At 46.9% G+C, this 20,330-nt stretch overlaps 1 protein-coding gene across 2 annotated transcripts; it reads right to left on the bottom strand.

The window, feature by feature from the left end:
* Window positions 1-1,016: 1,016 nt before the first annotated feature.
* LOC129849840 (equistatin-like) lies at window positions 1,017-15,192 on the bottom strand. 2 transcript variants are annotated; one of them, XM_055916580.1, is made up of 8 exons: window positions 13,426-15,192; window positions 13,070-13,198; window positions 11,729-11,762; window positions 9,384-9,515; window positions 9,177-9,266; window positions 8,704-8,838; window positions 8,496-8,585; window positions 1,017-1,139 (listed from the first exon to the last, which is right to left on the bottom strand). In XM_055916580.1, exons 2-8 carry the CDS (start codon window positions 13,121-13,123, stop codon window positions 1,039-1,041), a joined length of 636 nt encoding a protein of 211 aa, XP_055772555.1. In that variant the 5' UTR covers window positions 13,124-13,198; window positions 13,426-15,192; the 3' UTR covers window positions 1,017-1,038. The 2 variants fall into 2 exon arrangements, with proteins under 2 accessions (XP_055772555.1, XP_055772554.1); XM_055916579.1 differs by lacking the exon at window positions 13,426-15,192 and having other exon boundaries at window positions 13,070-13,389.
* Window positions 15,193-20,330: the final 5,138 nt, after the last annotated feature.

Genomic DNA, 20,330 nt, shown 5'->3' with positions numbered 1-20,330 from the left:
TCAGGACTGAGAATGGTAAATATCATGATTACAATCCATATGATTTAGGCTTAGTCGGTAAGTTTTTTGGTGAGCATAACACTTCCAATAGTGGGAGTTGTGGATATTTCTCTCTAACCTCATCCAGGTTATCAAGTGTGCTGTTGCCCGATGTTTGTCTGCTAAATACTGACTGTTGCGTTTTCATGTCTTAGTGTTGCTTCTCTTTGCTTATTTGAGCTGTTCTTGCCATAATAGGGACTTGGCTTTTAACAAATAGGGCTATCTTCTGTATACCACCACTACTGTGTCACAACACAACGGATTGGCTCAAACACATGGAGGAAAGAAATTTCACAAATTAACAATACACTCCTGTTACTTAATGCATTCCAGGTGACTAGTTCATGAATCTGGTTGAGAGAATGCCAAGAGTGTACAAAGCAGTCAAGGCAAAGGGTGGCAACTTTTTGAAGAATCTCAATATATTTTGATTTGTTTAACACGATTTCATGTGTGATTTCATAGTTTTGATGTCTTCACTATTCTACAATCGAGAAAATATATTAACTGAAAACCCTGGAATGAGTAGGTGTGTTCTAACGTTTGACTGGTACTGTAAATATAGTAGATCTAGCCTATAGAAAGCCAATGCGAGCCTCCTCTTTTTAATAGAAGCCATCAGGCTGTTCTCAAGCAATTGCGTAGGTTTTAGAAATGATGCGCAACATGAGCTCATGAAGTGATTTAGATTTGCATTGATGTCAGAGTGATTAGAGGGACAATAGAGTGCTGGGTAGCAGGCAGTTAGCAAGTGTGGTAGACTACTAATGACCATCACCAGCATCAGAGCTTGGAGAAGCCTAATTACTAAATTGTCACGTGGAATTTAACTGCCTTCATGTCCTGTAACTGCCGGTGTGGTGGTAATACAGTCACCATAACAGTCCTACTCCTTCCTCCACTTCCCAGAAATGAACTTGTTCAGATACATTGTTCAACATATCACACCAACAAGAAAGTAAGTAAATAAACAGTTTCATCTCTGGATTTCTTCATTTATTTGTATAGAATGTGAATCAGGTCCTGTAGTATAGTAAAGACAACTGTCAAAGTCATTCCAATGTCTTCGCTCCAACTCCTTTTATCTCTGTCCACATCTACAATTACAGACACAACAACATAAACATTAACAACATCCAGAACCAGCTGCAAAGAAATAACATTTAGTGAATGAATAAAAGTGTGTTGTAGTGGGATAGATACTAGTAGAAGTACTAGTAGTGGGAGTTAGTATTAGTAGTAGTTAGCAGTAGTAGTTTGCAGTATTAGTAGCAGTATTAAGTATGAGAAGTTAGCAGTAGTAGTTAGTTTAACAACTTCTCCCTCAACATGATCAAGACAAAGGACATGACGCCCCTATTCTCATCGACAGGGCTGTAGTGGAGCAGGTTGAGAGATTCCAGTTCCTTGGTGTCCACATCACCAACAAACTATCATGGTCCAAGCACAAGACAGTCTTGAAGAAGGCACGACAAAACCTATTCCCCCTCAGGAGACTGAAAAGATTTGGCATGGGTCCTCAGATCCTCAAAAAGTTCTACAGCTGCACCATCGAGAGCATCCTGAAACGGTTGCATCACCGCCTGGTATGGCAACTGCTCGGCCTCCAAACGCAAGGCACTACAGAGGGTAGTGCTAACGCCCAGTACATCACCTGGGCCAAGCTTCCTGCCATCGAGGACCTCTATACCAGGCGGTGTCAGAGGAAGGCCCAAAAAATTGCCAAAGACTCCAGCCACCCTAGTCACGCTGTTCTCTCTGCTACCACACGGCAAGCAGTACCGGAGCGCCAAGTCTAGATCCAAATGGCTTCTTAACAGCTTCTACCCCCAAGCCATTAGAATCCTGAACAGCTAATCAAATGGCTACCCAGACTATTTGCATTGTCCCCCCACCCATTCTATGCTGCTGCTACTCTCTGTTTATTATCTATGTATAGTCACTTTAATAACTCTACCTACATGTTCATATTACCTCAATTACCTGGACTAACTGGTGCCCCCGCACATTGACTCTGTACCGGTACCCCCTGTATATAGCCTCCACATTGACTCTGTACCGGTACCCCCTGTATATAGCCTCCACATTGACTCTGTACCGGTACCCCCTGTATATAGCCTCCACATTGACTCTGTACCGGTACCCCCTGTATATAGCCTCCACATTGACTCTGTACCGGTACCCCCTGTATATAGCCTCCACATTGACTCTGTACCGGTACCCCCTGTATATAGCCTCCACATTGACTCTGTACCGGTACACCCTGTATATAGCCTCCACATTGACTCTGTACCGGTACCCCCTGTATATAGCCTCCACATTGACTCTTTACCGGTACCCCCTGTATATAGCCTCCACATTGACTCTGTACCGTAACACCCTGTATATAGCCTCCACATTGACTCTGTACTGTAACACCCTGTATATAGCCTCCACATTGACTCTGTACCGTAACACCCTGTATATAGCCTCCACATTGACTCTGTACCATAGCACCCTGTATATAGCCTCCACATTGACTCTGTACCGTAACACCCTGTATATAGCCTCCACATTGACTCTGTACCGGTACCCGCTGTATATAGCCTCCACATTGACTCTGTACTGTAACACCCTGTATATAGCCTCCACATTGACTCTGTACTGTAACACCCTGTATATAGCCTCCACATTGACTCTGTACCGTAACACCCTGTATATAGCCTCCACATTGACTCTGTACCGTAACACCCTGTATATAGCCTCCACATTGACTCTTTACCGTAACACCCTGTATATAGCCTCCACATTGACTCTGTACCATAACCCCCTGTATATAGCCTCCACATTGACTCTGTACCGTAGCACCCTGTATATAGCCTCCACATTGACTCTGTACCGTAACACCCTGTATATAGCCTCCACATTGACTCTGTACCATAACACCCTGTATATAGCCTCCACATTGACTCTGTACCGTAACACCCTGTATATAGCCTCCACATTGACTCTGTACCGGTACCCCCTGTATATAGCCTCCACATTGACTCTGTACTGTAACACCCTGTATATAGCCTCCACATTGACTCTGTACTGTAACACCCTGTATATAGCCTCCACATTGACTCTGTACCGTAACACCCTGTATATAGCCTCCACATTGACTCTGTACCGTAACACCCTGTATATAGCCTCCACATTGACTCTGTACCGTAACACCCTGTATATAGCCTCCACATTGACTCTGTACCGTAACACCCTGTATATAGCCTCCACATTGACTCTGTACCGTAACACCCTGTATATAGCCTCCACATTGACTCTTTACCGTAACACCCTGTATATAGCCTCCACATTGACTCTTTACCGTAACACCCTGTATATAGCCTCCACATTGACTCTGTACCGTAACACCCTGTATATAGCCTCCACATTGACTCTGTACCGTAACACCCTGTATATAGCCTCCACGTTGACTCTTTACCGTAACACCCTGTATACAGCCTCCACGTTGACTCTTTACCGTAACACCCTGTATATAGCCTCCACATTGACTCTTTACCGTAACACCCTGTATATAGCCTCCACATTGACTCTGTACCGGTACCCCCTGTATATAGTCTCCACATTGACTCTGTACCGGTACCCCCTGTATATAGCCTCCACATTGACTCTGTACTGTAACACCCTCGTATATAGCCTCCACATTGACTCTTTACCGTAACACCCTGTATATAGCCTCCACGTTGACTCTTTACCGTAACACCCTGTATACAGCCTCCACGTTGACTCTTTACCGTAACACCCTGTATATAGCCTCCACATTGACTCTTTACCGTAACACCCTGTATATAGCCTCCACATTGACTCTGTACCGGTACCCCCTGTATATAGTCTCCACATTGACTCTGTACCGGTACCCCCTGTATATAGCCTCCACATTGACTCTGTACTGTAACACCCTCGTATATAGCCTCCACATTGACTCTTTACCGTAACACCCTGTATATAGCCTCCACATTGACTCTTTACCGGAACACCCTGTATATAGCCTCCACATTGACTCTGTACCAGTACCCCCTGTATATAGCCTCCACATTGACTCTGTACCGTAACACCCTGTATATAGCCTCCACATTGACTCTGTACCGTAACACCCTGTATACAGCCTCCACATTGACTCTGTACCGTAACACCCTGTATATAGCATCGCTACTGATGTTTTATTGTTGCTCCTTTATTATTTATTATTTTTCTATTTCTTATTACACTTTTTTTTTTGTATAAAATGTTTAATTCAGTTTATTTGAGTAAATACTTTAACACTTTTTTTCTTAACTGCTTTGTTGGCAAGTATTTCACTGTAAGGTTGAATTCAGCACTTGTAGTAGTTCATATTAGTAGTAGTAGTTCATATTAGTAGTTATTAGTAGTAGTAGTAGTTAGTAGTATTGGTATTAGTAGTTTGTTAAGGTTGTATTCAGCGCTTGTAGTTGTAGTAGTAGTTCATATTAGTAGTTGTAGTTAGTCATTAGTAGCATTAGGATTAGTAGTTGTAGTTAGTCATTAGTAGCATTAGGATTAGTAGTTGTAGTTAGTCATTAGTAGCATTAGGATTAGTAGTTGTAGTTAGTCACAGTAGCACCTCTAGAATTACAGAAAAACATTAACAACATGCAGAACAAGCTGCAAAGACTTTAGTGAATGAGAGTCTGTTCCTGAAAAAGAGAGATTGTGATACAGAAAGACAGGAAGAAGACAAATCGTGATACAGGAAGAAGACAGATCGTGATACAGGAAGAAGAGAGATCGTGATACAGGAAGAAGAGAGATCGTGATACAGGAAGAAGAGATATCGTGATACAGGAAGAAGAGAGATCGTGATACAGGAAGAAGAGAGATCGTGATACAGGAAGAAGAGAGATCGTGATACAGAAAGACAGGAAGAAGAGAGATCGTGATACAGAAAGACAGGAAGAAGAGAGATCGTGATACAGAAAGACAGGAAGAAGAGAGATCGTGATACAGAAAGACAGGAAGAAGAGAGATCGTGATACAGAAAGACAGGAAGAAGAGAGATCGTGATACAGAAAGACAGGAAGAAGAGAGATCGTGATACAGGAAGAAGAGAGATCGTGATACAGAAAGACAGGAAGAAGAGAGATCGTGATACAGGAAGAAGAGAGATCGTGATACAGAAAGACAGGAAGAAGAGAGATCGTGATACAGAAAGACAGGAAGAAGAGAGCTCGTGATACAGGAAGAAGAGAGCTCGTGATACAGGAAGAAGAGAGATCGTGATACAGGAAGAAGAGAGATCGTGATACAGGAAGAAGAGAGATCGTGATACAGGAAGAAGAGAGATCGTGATACAGGAAGAAGAGATCGTGATACAGAAAGACAGGAAGAAGAGATCGTGATACAGGAAGAAGAGAGATCGTGATACAGGAAGAAGAGAGATCGTGATACAGGAAGAAGAGAGATCGTGATACAGAAAGACGAGAGATCGTGATACAGGAAGAAGAGAGATCGTGATACAGGAAGAAGAGAGATCGTGATACAGGAAGAAGAGAGATCGTGATACAGGAAGAAGAGAGATCGTGATACAGGAAGAAGAGAGATCGTGATACAGGAAGAAGAGAGATCGTGATACAGGAAGAAGAGAGATCGTGATACAGGAAGAAGAGAGATCGTGATACAGGAAGAAGAGAGATCGTGATACAGGAAGAAGAGAGATCGTGATACAGGAAGAAGAGAGATCGTGATACAGGAAGACGAGAGATCGTGATACAGGAAGACGAGAGATCGTGATACAGGAAGACGAGAGATCGTGATACAGGAAGAAGAGAGATCGTGATACAGGAAGACGAGAGATCGTGATACAGGAAGAAGAGAGATCGTGATACAGGAAGAAGAGAGATCGTGATACAGGAAGAAGAGATCGTGATACAGGAAGAAGAGAGATCGTGATACAGGAAGAAGAGAGATCGTGATACAGGAAGAAGAGAGATCGTGATACAGGAAGAAGAGAGATCGTGATACAGGAAGAAGAGAGATCGTGATACAGGAAGAAGAGAGATCGTGATACAGGAAGAAGAGAGATCGTGATACAGGAAGAAGAGAGATCGTGATACAGGAAGACGAGAGATCGTGATACAGGAAGACGAGAGATCGTGATACAGGAAGACGAGAGATCGTGATACAGGAAGAAGAGAGATCGTGATACAGGAAGAAGAGAGATCGTGATACAGGAAGAAGAGAGATCGTGATACAGGAAGAAGAGAGATCGTGATACAGGAAGAAGAGAGATCGTGATACAGGAAGAAGAGAGATCGTGATACAGGAAGAAGAGAGATCGTGATACAGGAAGACAGGAAGAAGAGAGATCGTGATACAGGAAGAAGAGAGATCGTGATACAGGAAGAAGAGAGATCGTGATACAGGAAGAAAAGAGATTGTGATACAGGAAGAAAAGAGATTGTGATACAGGAAGAAAAGAGATTGTGATACAGGAAGAAAAGAGATTGTGATACAGGAAGAAAAGAGATCGTGATACAGGAAGAAAAGAGATCGTGATACAGGAAGAAGAGAGATCGTGATACAGAAAGACAGGAAGAAGAGAGATCGTGATACAGAAAGACAGGAAGAAGAGAGATCGTGATACAGAAAGACAGGAAGAAGAGAGATCGTGATACAGAAAGACAGGAAGAAGAGAGATCGTAATACAGAAAGACAGGAAGAAGAGAGATCGTGATACAGAAAGACAGGAAGAAGAGAGATCGTGATACAGAAAGACAGGAAGAAGAGAGATCGTGATACAGAAAGACAGGAAGAAGAGAGATCGTGATACAGGAAGAAGAGAGATCGTGATACAGAAAGACAGGAAGAAGAGAGATCGTGATACAGGAAGAAGAGAGATCGTGATACAGAAAGACAGGAAGAAGAGAGATCGTGATACAGAAAGACAGGAAGAAGAGAGCTCGTGATACAGGAAGAAGAGAGATCGTGATACAGGAAGAAGAGAGATCGTGATACAGGAAGAAGAGAGATCGTGATACAGGAAGAAGAGAGATCGTGATACAGAAAGACAGGAAGAAGAGATCGTGATACAGGAAGAAGAGAGATCGTGATACAGGAAGAAGAGAGATCGTGATACAGGAAGAAGAGAGATCATGATACAGGAAGAAAAGAGATCGTGATACAGAAAGACGAGAGATCGTGATACAGGAAGAAGAGAGATCGTGATACAGGAAGAAGAGAGATCGTGATACAGGAAGAAGAGAGATCGTGATACAGGAAGAAGAGAGATCGTGATACAGGAAGAAGAGAGATCGTGATACAGGAAGAAGAGAGATCGTGATACAGGAAGAAGAGAGATCGTGATACAGGAAGAAGAGAGATCGTGATACAGGAAGAAGAGAGATCGTGATACAGGAAGAAGAGAGATCGTGATACAGGAAGACGAGAGATCGTGATACAGGAAGACGAGAGATCGTGATACAGGAAGAAGAGAGATCGTGATACAGGAAGAAGAGAGATCGTGATACAGGAAGAAGAGAGATCGTGATACAGGAAGAAGAGAGATCGTGATACAGGAAGAAGAGAGATCGTGATACAGGAAGAAGAGAGATCGTGATACAGGAAGAAGAGAGATCGTGATACAGGAAGAAGAGAGATCGTGATACAGGAAGACAGGAAGAAGAGAGATCGTGATACAGGAAGAAGAGAGATCGTGATACAGGAAGAAGAGAGATCGTGATACAGGAAGAAAAGAGATTGTGATACAGGAAGAAAAGAGATTGTGATACAGGAAGAAAAGAGATTGTGATACAGGAAGAAAAGAGATCGTGATACAGGAAGAAAAGAGATCGTGATACAGGAAGAAGAGAGATCGTGATACAGAAAGACAGGAAGAAGAGAGATCGTGATACAGAAAGACAGGAAGAAGAGAGATCGTGATACAGAAAGACAGGAAGAAGACAGATCGTGATACAGGAAGAAGAGAGATCGTGATACAGGAAGAAGAGAGATCGTGATACAGAAAGAAGAGAGATCGTGATACAGAAAGACAGGAAGAAGAGAGATCGTGATACAGGAAGAAGAGAGATCGTGATACAGAAAGACAGGAAGAAGAGATCGTGATACAGGAAGAAGAGAGATCGTGATCCAGGAAGAAGAGAGATCGTGATACAGGAAGAAGAGAGATTGTGATACAGAAAGAAGAGAGATCGTGATACAGAAAGAAGAGAGATCGTGATACAGAAAGAAGAGAGATCGTAATACAGGAAGAAGAGAGATCGTAATACAGGAAGAAGAGAGATCGTGATACAGGAAGAAGAGAGATCATAATTCTGAAATCAGTGGAGCATCTTGTAAAGAAAGTATAAAGAGATCCAAGGTAGGAAGCAACAGTAGTGATGTGTTGGAGTTTAAAGTGGTGATGGTGTTGGATGAGACCACAGGGCCTCACTTACTCTGTGTGGCACAGTTGATTCTAGCAGTTCCTGGTGGAGTCTCAGTACCCGGGACCTTCTGTCCAGAACTGTTCACACACCAACAGTAACCTACCAGAAATGGACATGTTACATATACAATAATTACACAATTATAAATGTTACTGTAACACATTGAATTGTCATGTTCAACAGAATTGGAGCCATTATAGTGTGTGTGAGTGTTAACCTGTAGAGGCCCAGCATTGCTCAGGGGTGTATTGTCCATCGTTGTCACACGTGGGGACGTACACTCCAAGCCTGACTATTTTCATCGCAGTATCTCTAGCAATCTCACAGGGGGTCTTGGTTCGTATCATACCATCTAAACACACAGATAAGAGTCTTTGTAACAATGACATTACATAGTATAACATACATTGCTGGACAAACATCCTGGAAGCTCTGGCTGCATCTGGAATCTTGGGTTGCGTCCCCTATGGGCCCCTGTTCCCCAATGGGCCCTGGTCAGAAGTAGGACGAAATGCAGGAAAACAAGAAATAGTTGTTTAAGCAACAGCTGTGCTGGAATGAGAACAATATGGCTGTCAGATCTGATGTTATGTAGCGGGATAAAGAGATCCAAGGTAGGAAGCAAGAGTAGTGATGTGTTGGAGTTTAAAGTGGTGATGGTGTTGGATGAGACCACAGGGCCTCACTTACTCTGTGTGGCACAGTTGATTCTAGCAGTGCCTGGTAGAGTCTCAGTACCCGGGATCTTCTGTCCAGAACTGTTCACACACCAACAGTAACCTACCAGAATTGGACATGTTAATAACCTGTTAAATATATAATATTTACATATTTTACAGTAAGAGATTTAATTGTCACGTTCAACTCAATTGGAGCATTTATGGTGTGTGTGTTAACCTGTAGAGCCTGAACATTGCTCAGGAATGTATTCTCCATCGTCATCACACGTGGGGATGAAGGCTCCAATTATGCCATATTTCACAGCATCTCTTGCACGCTCACAGGGGGTCTTGGGTCGTTTAATACCACCTGGTACAGGTAACATACACTGTAATGTGGACATAACATAACATAGCAAAGCTGGACATACATTCTGGAAAAACTAAAAACCTGTTACATATACAATATTTACACACACCCCACATGCAACAGCAGATCCTCACACAAGTATTTTTACTTTAGTACTTTACACCACTGGATAAAGGCCAACATCGGGATCTCTCGTTGGGTTAATGAGGCAACTAGTCACACCTGTGACAGGTCCTTTAAAAAGAGAGGTGGAAGAGGTAGACCATAACTCACTGACAACAGAGAGACACCCAGTGAATCCCTTGGAAGAGATTGCCTGGGCTGCATCTGGAATCGTAGGGTGCGTCCCCTATGGGCCCTGGTCAGAAGTAGTTTGTACGGAATAGGGTTCCATTTCAGATGTAACCTAGGTACTTCCTGGATGAATATTGAAGTTCTGCTACTTGACTGGAAATTCTATCAGTGTTATTTCCTGATAGTTGGTAGACAATCCAATCATACATCCAGTTGAATGATCAAACCATTCATATCAGAATACCTCAGTCCAGCATCTAGACACCAATATACATCTCTGGAACTAGAGGAGTGGTAGGTAGCCTGCTGTTTGAGAGTTGGGCCAGTAGTTCAAGTCAGTGAGCTGACAAGTTGATATATCCGTCTATGTGCCTTTGATCAAGGCACAACATTAATTTCTCCAGTGTCACAGTTGATAATGCCTCTCAGTTGAAGTCGGAAGTTGGATGGAGTCAATTTTCAACCACTCCACAAATTTCTTGTTAACAAACTATAGTTTTTGGCCTCAAGCCTGTTAGGACATTTACTTTGTGCATGACACTTAATTTTTCCAACAATTGTTTACAGACAGATTACTTCACTTACAATTCACTGTATCACAATTCCAGTGGGTCCGAAGTTGACTTTGCCTTTAAACAGCTTGGACAATTCCAGAATGATGTCATGGCTTTAGAAGATTCTGATAGGCTAAGTGACATCATTTGAGTCAGTTGGAGGTGTACCTGTAGATGTATTTCAAGGCCTACCTTCAAACTTGGTGCCTCTTTGCTTGACATCATGGGAAAATCAAAAGAAATCAGCCAAGACAAGTCTGGTTCATCATTGGGAGCAATTTCCAAATGCCTGAAGGTACCACATTCATCTGTACAAACAATAGTATGCAAGTAAAACACCATGAGACCACGAAGCCATCATACCACTGTTCTGTCTCCTAGAGATGAACGTACTTTGGTGCGAAAAGTGTAAATCAATCCCAGAACAACAGCAAAGGACCTTGTGAAGATGCTGGAGGAAACAGGTGCAAAAGTATCTATATCCACAGTAAAACGAGTCCTATATCGACTTGACCTGGAAGGCCACTGAGCAAGGCAGAAGCCACTGCTCCAAAACCGCCATAAAAAATGCCAGACTACGGTTTGTAACTGCACATGGGGACAAAGATCGTACTTTTTGGAGAAATGTCATGTCCTCTGGTCTGATGAAATAAAAATTGAACTGTTTGGCCATAATGACCATCGTTATGTTTGGAGGAAAAAGTGAGATGCTTGCAAGCCGAAGAACACCATCCCAACTGTGTTGCATGGGGGTGGCAGCATCATGTTGTGGGGGTGCTTTGCTGCTGGAGGGACAGGTGCACTTCACAAAATAGATGGCATCATGAGGTAAGAAAATGATGTGGATATATTTAAGCAACATCTCAAGATATCAGTCAGGAAGTTAAAGCTTGGTCGCAAATGGGTTTTCCAAATGGACAACGACCCCAAGCATACTTCCAAAGTTGTGGCAAAATGGCTTAAGGACAATAAAGTCAAGGTATTGTAGTGGCCATCACAAAACCCTGACCTCAATCCCATAGAAAATTTGTGGGCAGAACTGAAAAAGCATGTACGAGCAAGGAGGCCTACTAACCTGACTCGGTTACATCAGCTCTGTCAGGAGGAATTGGCCAAAATTCACCCAACTTATTGTGGGAAGCTTGTGGAAGGCTACCCGAAATGTTTGACCCAGGTTAAACAATTTAAAGGCAATGCTACCAAGTACTAATTGAGTGTATGCAAAAATAGAGAGCTAGAATGATTTTGTGTAACTGAGTTTTACAAAAACGAAAAGTGGTAACATCCAAATAATGGCTTAGATGTTTTTCAACTTTCTTTTTAGTTAACAACATCTTTGTTGAAAATAGAAAATGATGTATTTACCATTCCTATGTCTCCCAACCCCTCCTGTCTCAGCCTAGATAGAGAGAGAGTGGAACAGGAAAGGAGAGAGGAAGTGGGGGAGAGAGAAAGAGAGACGGGATGGGGAGAGAGAAAGAGAGCGAAAGAGAGGTGGGGGCGAGAGAGAGAGAGAGAGAGGGGGGGTGTGGGGGAGAGAGAGGGAGGGGGAGAGGGGGTGGGGGAGAGAGAGGTGAGGGAGAGAGAGGGGGGGTGTGGGGCAAAGAGAGAGAAAGAGGGGGGGAGAAAGAGGGGGTGGGGGAGAGAGCGAGAGAGAAAGTGAAAGAGAGGGGGGTCGGTGGGAGAGATAGAGAGGGGGTGGGAGAGAGAGAGGGGGGGTGGGAGGGGGTGTGGGAGAGAGGGGGGGTGGGGGAGAGAGAGAGAGAGGTGGGGGGGAGAGAGAGAGGGGGTGGGGTAGAGAGACAGAGGGGGGGTGGGAGGGAGAGAGGGGTTGGGGGAGAGAGACAGAGGGGGGGGTGGGAGGGAGAGAGGGGTTGGGGGAGAGAGAGAGAGGGGGGTTGGGGGAGAGAGAGAGGGGTTGGGGGAGAGAGGGGGGGGGAGAGGGGGGGTGGGGGAGAGAGAGAGATGGGGGGGAGAGAGAGAGGGGGGAGGAAGAGAGAGAGAGGGGGGAGGAAGAGAGAAAGAGAGAGGGGGGTGGGGGAGAGAGAGAGAGAGAGAGGGGGTGGGGGAGAGAGAGAGAGGTGGTGGGGGAGAGAGAGAGAGAGAGGGGGTGTTTGGAGGGAGAGAGAGAGAGAGAGAGGTGGGTGGGAGAGAGAGGGGGAGGGGTTTGGAGAGAGAGGAGGGGGGGGTTGGGAGGGAGAGAGAGAGAGAGAGAGAGAGAGAGAGGGGGGGTGGGAGAGAGAGAGGGGGGGTAGACAGAGAGGTGAGAGACAGCGAGAGAGGGGAACAGTAAGAAAGAGAGGGGGGAGAAAAAGGGGGGAGAGAGAGATTTCATTTACATCAACTAGAAGAATGATACTGAATTCTAATGTTTTCAAACCTGAAAAACATCCTTCTAGTCCTTGTCTACATTACCGAGAAACCTGCTTTTATGCTCAAAATGTCACATTGCATTTCATTTTGGATAAAAATGATCCACACATCAAACAAGATGTCCGCTTGATCCTAGAGAATAAAGCAGTCTTTAAAACACTTGTTCACAACTTGGCAGCTAACATATTAACAAGGACTACATACAGCATGTCATCTGGAAAAAATTCTATATAAATCCAATCAATTATTATTATTATTATTAAATAAAATATGATTAAACCTATTCAATGAAAATAATGATTTAATAAATAATGAATAAATGTGTTATCGTACCCAAGTGGAGGCGAGGACAGCCAGGCAGAAGCAGAGGATATGTAGTAGCTTCATCTCTCTTCTCTCTGTGTGGTGGTCCGTCTAGAATACTGTCCCCCCTGGCCTCAGGGCCCCTATATATGACAATACCTGATGACAAACCCTTCGTTAGGTCCAAATGGCACCCTATTCCCTATATGGTGCACTACTTATACCTGGGGCCCATAGGGTGACCCATAGGACTCTGGTCTAAAGTAGTGCACTATAATAGGGAATAGGGTGTCATTTGGGATACATTCTACATTAGTCACTGTTTGTCTAGTGAGCGGTCCCTCCGAGAAACCTCCTGGGGTTTCGTAACGGATTGATTGACTCACAGGTTGGGTTGCTTCTCATTCCAGATAGGCTGCGTCCCTTGTGCCCTTGGCAGATCTGGGGCTGGCCAGTCATATCAAACATCTCAGTAAGTGTGCTAAGCTAGGATCAGTCCCCTCCAAAATCAGTACTCTGAGACGCTTGAAACATACCACCCCTGATCAGACTGAGCAGCTGTGAGGGGTAGAGGCATGATATATACGACCCCTGATCAGACTGGGTAGCTGTGAGGAGTAGAGGCATGATATATACGACCCCTGATCAGACTGGGTAGCTGTGAGGAGTAGAGGCATGAAACATACCACCCCTGATCAGACTGGGTAGCTGTGAGGAGTAGAGGCTTGATATATACGACCCCTGATCAGACTGGGTAGCTGGGAGGAGTAGAGGCATGATACATACGACCCCTGATCAGACTGGGTAGCTGGGAGGAGTAGAGGCATGATATATACGACCCCTGATCAGACTGGGTAGCTGTGAGGAGTAGAGGCATGACACATACGACCCCTGATCAGACTGGGTAGCTGGGAGGAGTAGAGGCATGAAACATACGACCCCTGATCAGACTGGGTAGCTGGGAGGAGTAGAGGCATGAAACATACGACCCCTGATCAGACTGGGTAGCTGGGAGGAGTAGAGGCATGATATATACGACCCCTGATCAGACTGGGTAGCTGTGAGGAGTAGAGGCTTGATATATACGACCCCTGATCAGACTGGGTAGCTGTGAGGGGTAGAGGCATGATATATACGACCCCTGATCAGACTGGGTAGCTGGGAGGAGTAGAGGCATGACACATACGACCCCTGATCAGACTGGGTAGCTGGGAGGAGTAGAGGCATGAAACATACGACCCCTGATCAGACTGGGTAGCTGGGAGGAGTAGAGGCATGAAACATACGACCCCTGATCAGACTGGGTAGCTGTGAGGAGTAGAGGCATGATACATACGACCCCTGATCAGACTGGGTAGCTGGGAGGAGTAGAGGCATGATATATACGACCCCTGATCAGACCGGGTAGCTGGGAGGAGTAGAGGCATGATATATACGACCCCTGATCAGACTGGGTAGCTGGGAGGAGTAGAGGCATGATACATACGACCCCTGATCAGACTGGGTAGCTGGGAGGAGTAGAGGCATGATACATACGACCCCTGATCAGACTGGGTAGCTGGGAGGAGTAGAGGCATGATATATACGACCCCTGATCAGACTGGGTAGCTGGGAGGAGTAGAGGCATGAAACATACGACCCCTGATCAGACTGGGTAGCTGGGAGGAGTAGAGGCATGATACATACGACCCCTGATCAGACCGGGTAGCTGGGAGGAGTAGAGGCATGATACATACGACCCCTGATCAGACTGGGTAGCTGGGAGGAGTAGAGGCATGATACATACGACCCCTGATCAGACTGGGTAGCTGTGAGGAGTAGAGGCATGATACATACGACCCCTGATCAGACTGGGTAGCTGTGAGGAGTAGAGGCATGACACATACGACCCCTGATCAGACTGGGTAGCTGGGAGGAGTAGAGGCATGAAACATACGACCCCTGATCAGACTGGGTAGCTGGGAGGAGTAGAGGCATGAAACATACGACCCCTGATCAGACTGGGTAGCTGTGAGGAGTAGAGGCATGATACATACGACCCCTGATCAGACTGGGTAGCTGGGAGGAGTAGAGGCATGATATATACGACCCCTGATCAGACTGGGTAGCTGGGAGGAGTAGAGGCATGATATATACGACCCCTGATCAGACTGGGTAGCTGGGAGGAGTAGAGGCATGATACAAACGACCCCTGATCAGACTGGGTAGCTGGGAGGAGTAGAGGCATGATACATACGACCCCTGATCAGACCGGGTAGCTGGGAGGAGTAGAGGCATGATATATACGACCCCTTATCAGACTGGGTAGCTTGGAGGAGTAGAGGCATGATACATACGACCCCTGATCAGACTGGGCAGCTGGGAGGAGTAGAGGCATGATACATACGACCCCTGATCAGACTGGGTAGCTGTGAGGAGTAGAGGCATGATACATACGACCCCTGATCAGACTGGGTAGCTGGGAGGAGTAGAGGCATGATACATACGACCCCTGATCAGACTGGGTAGCTGGGAGGAGTAGAGGCATGATATATACGACCCCTGATCAGACTGGGTAGCTGGGAGGAGTAGAGGCATGATATATACAACCCCTGATCAGACTGGGTAGCTGGGAGGAGTAGAGGCATGATACATACGACCCCTGATCAGACTGGGTAGCTGGGAGGAGTAGAGGCATGAAACATACGACCCCTGATCAGACTGGGTAGCTGGGAGGAGTAGAGGCATGAAACATACGACCCCTGATCAGACTGGGTAGCTGGGAGGAGTAGAGGCATGAAACATACGACCCCTGATCAGACTGGGTAGCTGTGAGGAGTAGAGGCATGATACATACGACCCCTGATCAGACTGGGTAGCTGGGAGGAGTAGAGGCATGATATATACGACCCCTGATCAGACCGGGTAGCTGGGAGGAGTAGAGGCATGATATATACGACCCCTGATCAGACTGGGTAGCTGGGAGTAGTAGAGGCATGATACATACGACCCCTGATCAGACTGGGTAGCTGGGAGGAGTAGAGGCATGATACATACGACCCCTGATCAGACTGGGTAGCTGGGAGGAGTAGAGGCATGATATATACGACCCCTGATCAGACTGGGTAGCTGGGAGGAGTAGAGGCATGATACATACGACCCCTGATCAGACTGGGCAGCTGGGAGGAGTAGAGGCATGATACATACGACCCCTGATCAGCCTGGGTAGCTGTGAGGAGTAGAGGCATGATACATACGACCCCTGATCAGACTGGGTAGCTGGGAGGAGTAGAGGCATGATATATACGACCCCTGATCAGACTGGGTAGCTGGGAGGAGTAGAGGCATGATACATACGACCCCTGATCAGACTGGGTAGCTGTGAGGAGTAGAGGCATGATACATACGACCCCTGATCAGACTGGGTAGCTGGGAGGAGTAGAGGCATGATACATACGACCCCTGATCAGACTGGGCAGCTGGGAGGAGTAGAGGCATGATACATACGACCCCTGATCAGACTGGGTAGCTGTGAGGAGTAGAGGCATGATACATACGACCCCTGATCAGACTGGGTAGCTGGGAGGAGTAGAGGCATGATACATACGACCCCTGATCAGACTGGGTAGCTGGGAGGAGTAGAGGCATGATATATACGACCCCTGATCAGACTGGGTAGCTGGGAGGAGTAGAGGCATGATACATACGACCCCTGATCAGACTGGGTAGCTGGGAGGAGTAGAGGCATGATACATACGACCCCTGATCAGACTGGGTAGCTGGGAGGAGAAGAGGCATGATATATACGACCCCTGATCAGACTGGGTAGCTGTGAGGAGTAGAGGCATGATATATACAACCCCTGATCAGACTGGGTAGCTGGGAGGAGTAGAGGCATGATACATACGACCCCTGATCAGACCGGGTAGCTGGGAGGAGTAGAGGCATGAAACATACGACCCCTGATCAGACCGGGTAGCTGGGAGGAGTAGAGGCATGAAACATACGACCCCTGATCAGACTGGGTAGCTGGGAGGAGTAGAGGCATGATACATACGACCCCTGATCAGACTTGGTAGCTGTGAGGAGTAGAGGCATGATACATACGACCCCTGATCAGACTGGGTAGCTGGGAGGAGTAGAGGCATGATACATACGACCCCTGATCAGACTGGGTAGCTGTGAGGAGTAGAGGCATGATACATACGACCCCTGATCAGACTGGGCAGCTGGGAGGAGTAGAGGCATGATACATACGACCCCTGATCAGACTGGGTAGCTGGGAGGAGTAGAGGCATGATACATACGACCCCTGATCAGACTGGGTAGCTGGGAGGAGTAGAGGCATGAAACATACGACCCCTGATCAGACTGGGTAGCTGGGAGGAGTAGAGGCATGATACATACGACCCCTGATCAGACTGGGTAGCTGGGAGGAGTAGAGGCATGATATATACGACCCCTGATCAGACTGGGTAGCTGTGAGGAGTAGAGGCATGATACATACGACCCCTGATCAGACTGGGTAGCTGGGAGGAGTAGAGGCATGATACATACGACCCCTGATCAGACTGGGTAGCTGGGAGGAGTAGAGGCATGATACATACGACCCCTGATCAGACTGGGTAGCTGGGAGGAGTAGAGGCATGATACATACGACCCCTGATCAGACTGGGTAGCTGGGAGGAGTAGAGGCATGATACATACGACCCCTGATCAGACTGGGTAGCTGGGAGGAGTAGAGGCATGATATATACGACCCCTGATCAGACTGGGTAGCTGGGAGGAGTAGAGGCATGATACATACGACCCCTGATCAGACTGGGTAGCTGGGAGGAGTAGAGGCTTGATATATACGACCCATGATTAGACTGGGCAGCTGGGAGGAGTAGAGGCATGATACATACGACCCCTGATCAGACTGGGTAGCTGGGAGGAGTAGAGGCATGATACATACGACCCCTGATCAGACTGGGTAGCTGGGAGGAGTAGAGGCATGATACATACGACCCCTGATTAGACTGGGTGGCTGGGAGGAGTAGAGGCATGATATATACGACCCCTGATCAGACTGGGTAGCTAGGAGGAGTAGAGGCATGATACATACGACCCCTGATCAGACTGGGCAGTTGGGAGGAGTAGAGGCATGATACATACGACCCCTGATCAGACTGGGTAGCTGTGAGGAGTAGAGGCATGATACATACGACCCCTGATCAGACCGGGCAGCTGGGAGGAGTAGAGGCATGATACATACGACCCCTGATCGGACTGGGTAGCTGGGAGGAGTAGAGGCATGATATATACGACCCCTGATCAGACTGGGTAGCTGGGAGGAGTAGAGGCATGATATATACGACCCCTGATCAGACTGGGTAGCTGTGAGGAGTAGAGGCATGATACATACGACCCCTGATCAGACTGGGTAGCTGGGAGGAGTAGAGGCATGATACATACGACCCCTGATCAGACTGGGTAGCTGGGAGGAGTAGAGGCATGATACATACGACCCCTGATCAGACTGGGTAGCTGGGAGGAGTATAGGCATGACACATACGACCCCTGATCAGACTGGGTAGCTGGGAGGAGTAGAGGCATGATACATACGACCCCTGATCAGACTGGGTAGCTGGGAGGAGTAGAGGCATGATACATACGACCCCTGATCAGACTGGGTAGCTGGGAGGAGTAGAGGCATGATACATACAACCCCTGATCAGACTGGGTAGCTGGGAGGAGTAGAGGCTTGATATATACGACCCCTGATCAGACTGGGCAGCTGGGAGGAGTAGAGGCATGATACATACGACCCCTGATCAGACTGGGTAGCTGGGAGGAGTAGAGGCATGATACATACGACCCCTGATCAGACTGGGTAGCTGTGAGGAGTAGAGGCATGATACATACGACCCCTGATCAGACTGGGTAGCTGGGAGGAGTAGAGGCATGATACATACGACCCCTGATCAGACTGGGTAGCTGGGAGGAGTAGAGGCATGATACATACGACCCCTGATCAGACTGGGTAGCTGGGAGGAGTAGAGGCATGAAACATACCACCCCTGATCAGACTGAGCAGCTGTGAGGAGTAGAGGCATGATACATACGACCCCTGATCAGACTGGGTAGCTGGGAGGAGTAGAGGCATGATACATACGACCCCTGATCAGACTGGGCAGCTGGGAGGAGTAGAAGCATGATACATACGACCCCTGATCAGACTGGGTAGCTGTGAGGAGTAGAGGCATGATACATACGACCCCTGATCAGACTGGGTAGCTGGGAGGAGTAGAGGCATGATACATACGACCCCTGATCAGACTGGGTAGCTGGGAGGAGTAGAGGCATGATACATACGACCCCTGATCAGACTGAGCAGCTGTGAGGAGTAGAGGCATGATACATACGACCCCTGATCAGACTGAGCAGCTGTGAGGAGTAGAGGCATGATACATACGACCCCTGATCAGACTGAGCAGCTGTGAGTAGTAGAGGCATGATACATACGACCCCTGATCAGACTGAGCAGCTGTGAGGAGTAGAGGCATGATACATACGACCCCTGATCAGACTGGGTAGCTGGGAGGAGTAGAGGCATGATATATACGACCCCTGATCAGACTGGGTAGCTGGGAGGAGTAGAGGCATGATACATACGACCCCTGATCAGACTGGGTAGCTGTGAGGAGTAGAGGCATGATACATACGACCCCTGATCAGACTGGGTAGCTGGGAGGAGTAGAGGCATGATACATACGACCCCTGATCAGACTGGGTAGCTGGGAGGAGTAGAGGCATGATACATACGACCCCTGATCAGTCTGGGTAGCTGGGAGGAGTAGAGGCATGATACATACGACCCCTGATCAGACTGGGTAGCTGGGAGGAGTAGAGGCATGATACATACGACCCCTGATCAGACTGGGTAGCTGGGAGGAGTAGAGGCATGATATATACGACCCCTGATCAGACTGGGTAGCTGGGAGGAGTAGAGGCATGATACATACGACCCCTGATCAGACTGGGTAGCTGGGAGGAGTAGAGGCATGATACATACGACCCCTGATCAGACTGGGTAGCTGGGAGGAGTAGAGGCATGATACATACGACCCCTGATCAGACTGGGTAGCTGTGAGGAGTAGAGGCATGATACATACGACCCCTGATCAGACTGGGTAGCTGGGAGGAGTAGAGGGGAGAGAACGAGAGAAGAACATAGGAGGCATGTTTCTGGAATGAAACCACAGTCTTGAAGTAACAGTCTTGAAGTAACAGTCTTGAAGTAACAGTCTTGAAGTAACAGTCTTGAAGT

This window comes from Salvelinus fontinalis, unplaced genomic scaffold, assembly GCF_029448725.1.
Source record: "Salvelinus fontinalis isolate EN_2023a unplaced genomic scaffold, ASM2944872v1 scaffold_1721, whole genome shotgun sequence".
NCBI classification, from domain to species: Eukaryota; Metazoa; Chordata; class Actinopteri; order Salmoniformes; family Salmonidae; genus Salvelinus; species Salvelinus fontinalis.
The sequence above is the reverse complement of the archived record's forward strand: the minus strand, read 5'-3'. Positions and strand labels throughout refer to the sequence as shown.

Bases quoted from the DNA above. Each gene is read 5' to 3' on its own strand.
- LOC129849840 (XM_055916580.1), bottom strand. From the start codon at position 13,123: ATGAAGCTACTACATATCCTCTGCTTCTGCCTGGCTGTCCTCGCCTCC. The intron at 11,763-13,069 runs GTACGATAACAC...CTCTCTATCTAG, and splicing joins CTGTCCTCGCCTCCACTTGG to GCTGAGACAGGAGGGGTTGG. The intron at 9,267-9,383 runs GTTAACACACAC...CAATTCTGGTAG, and splicing joins GCAATGTTCAGGCTCTACAG to GTTACTGTTGGTGTGTGAAC.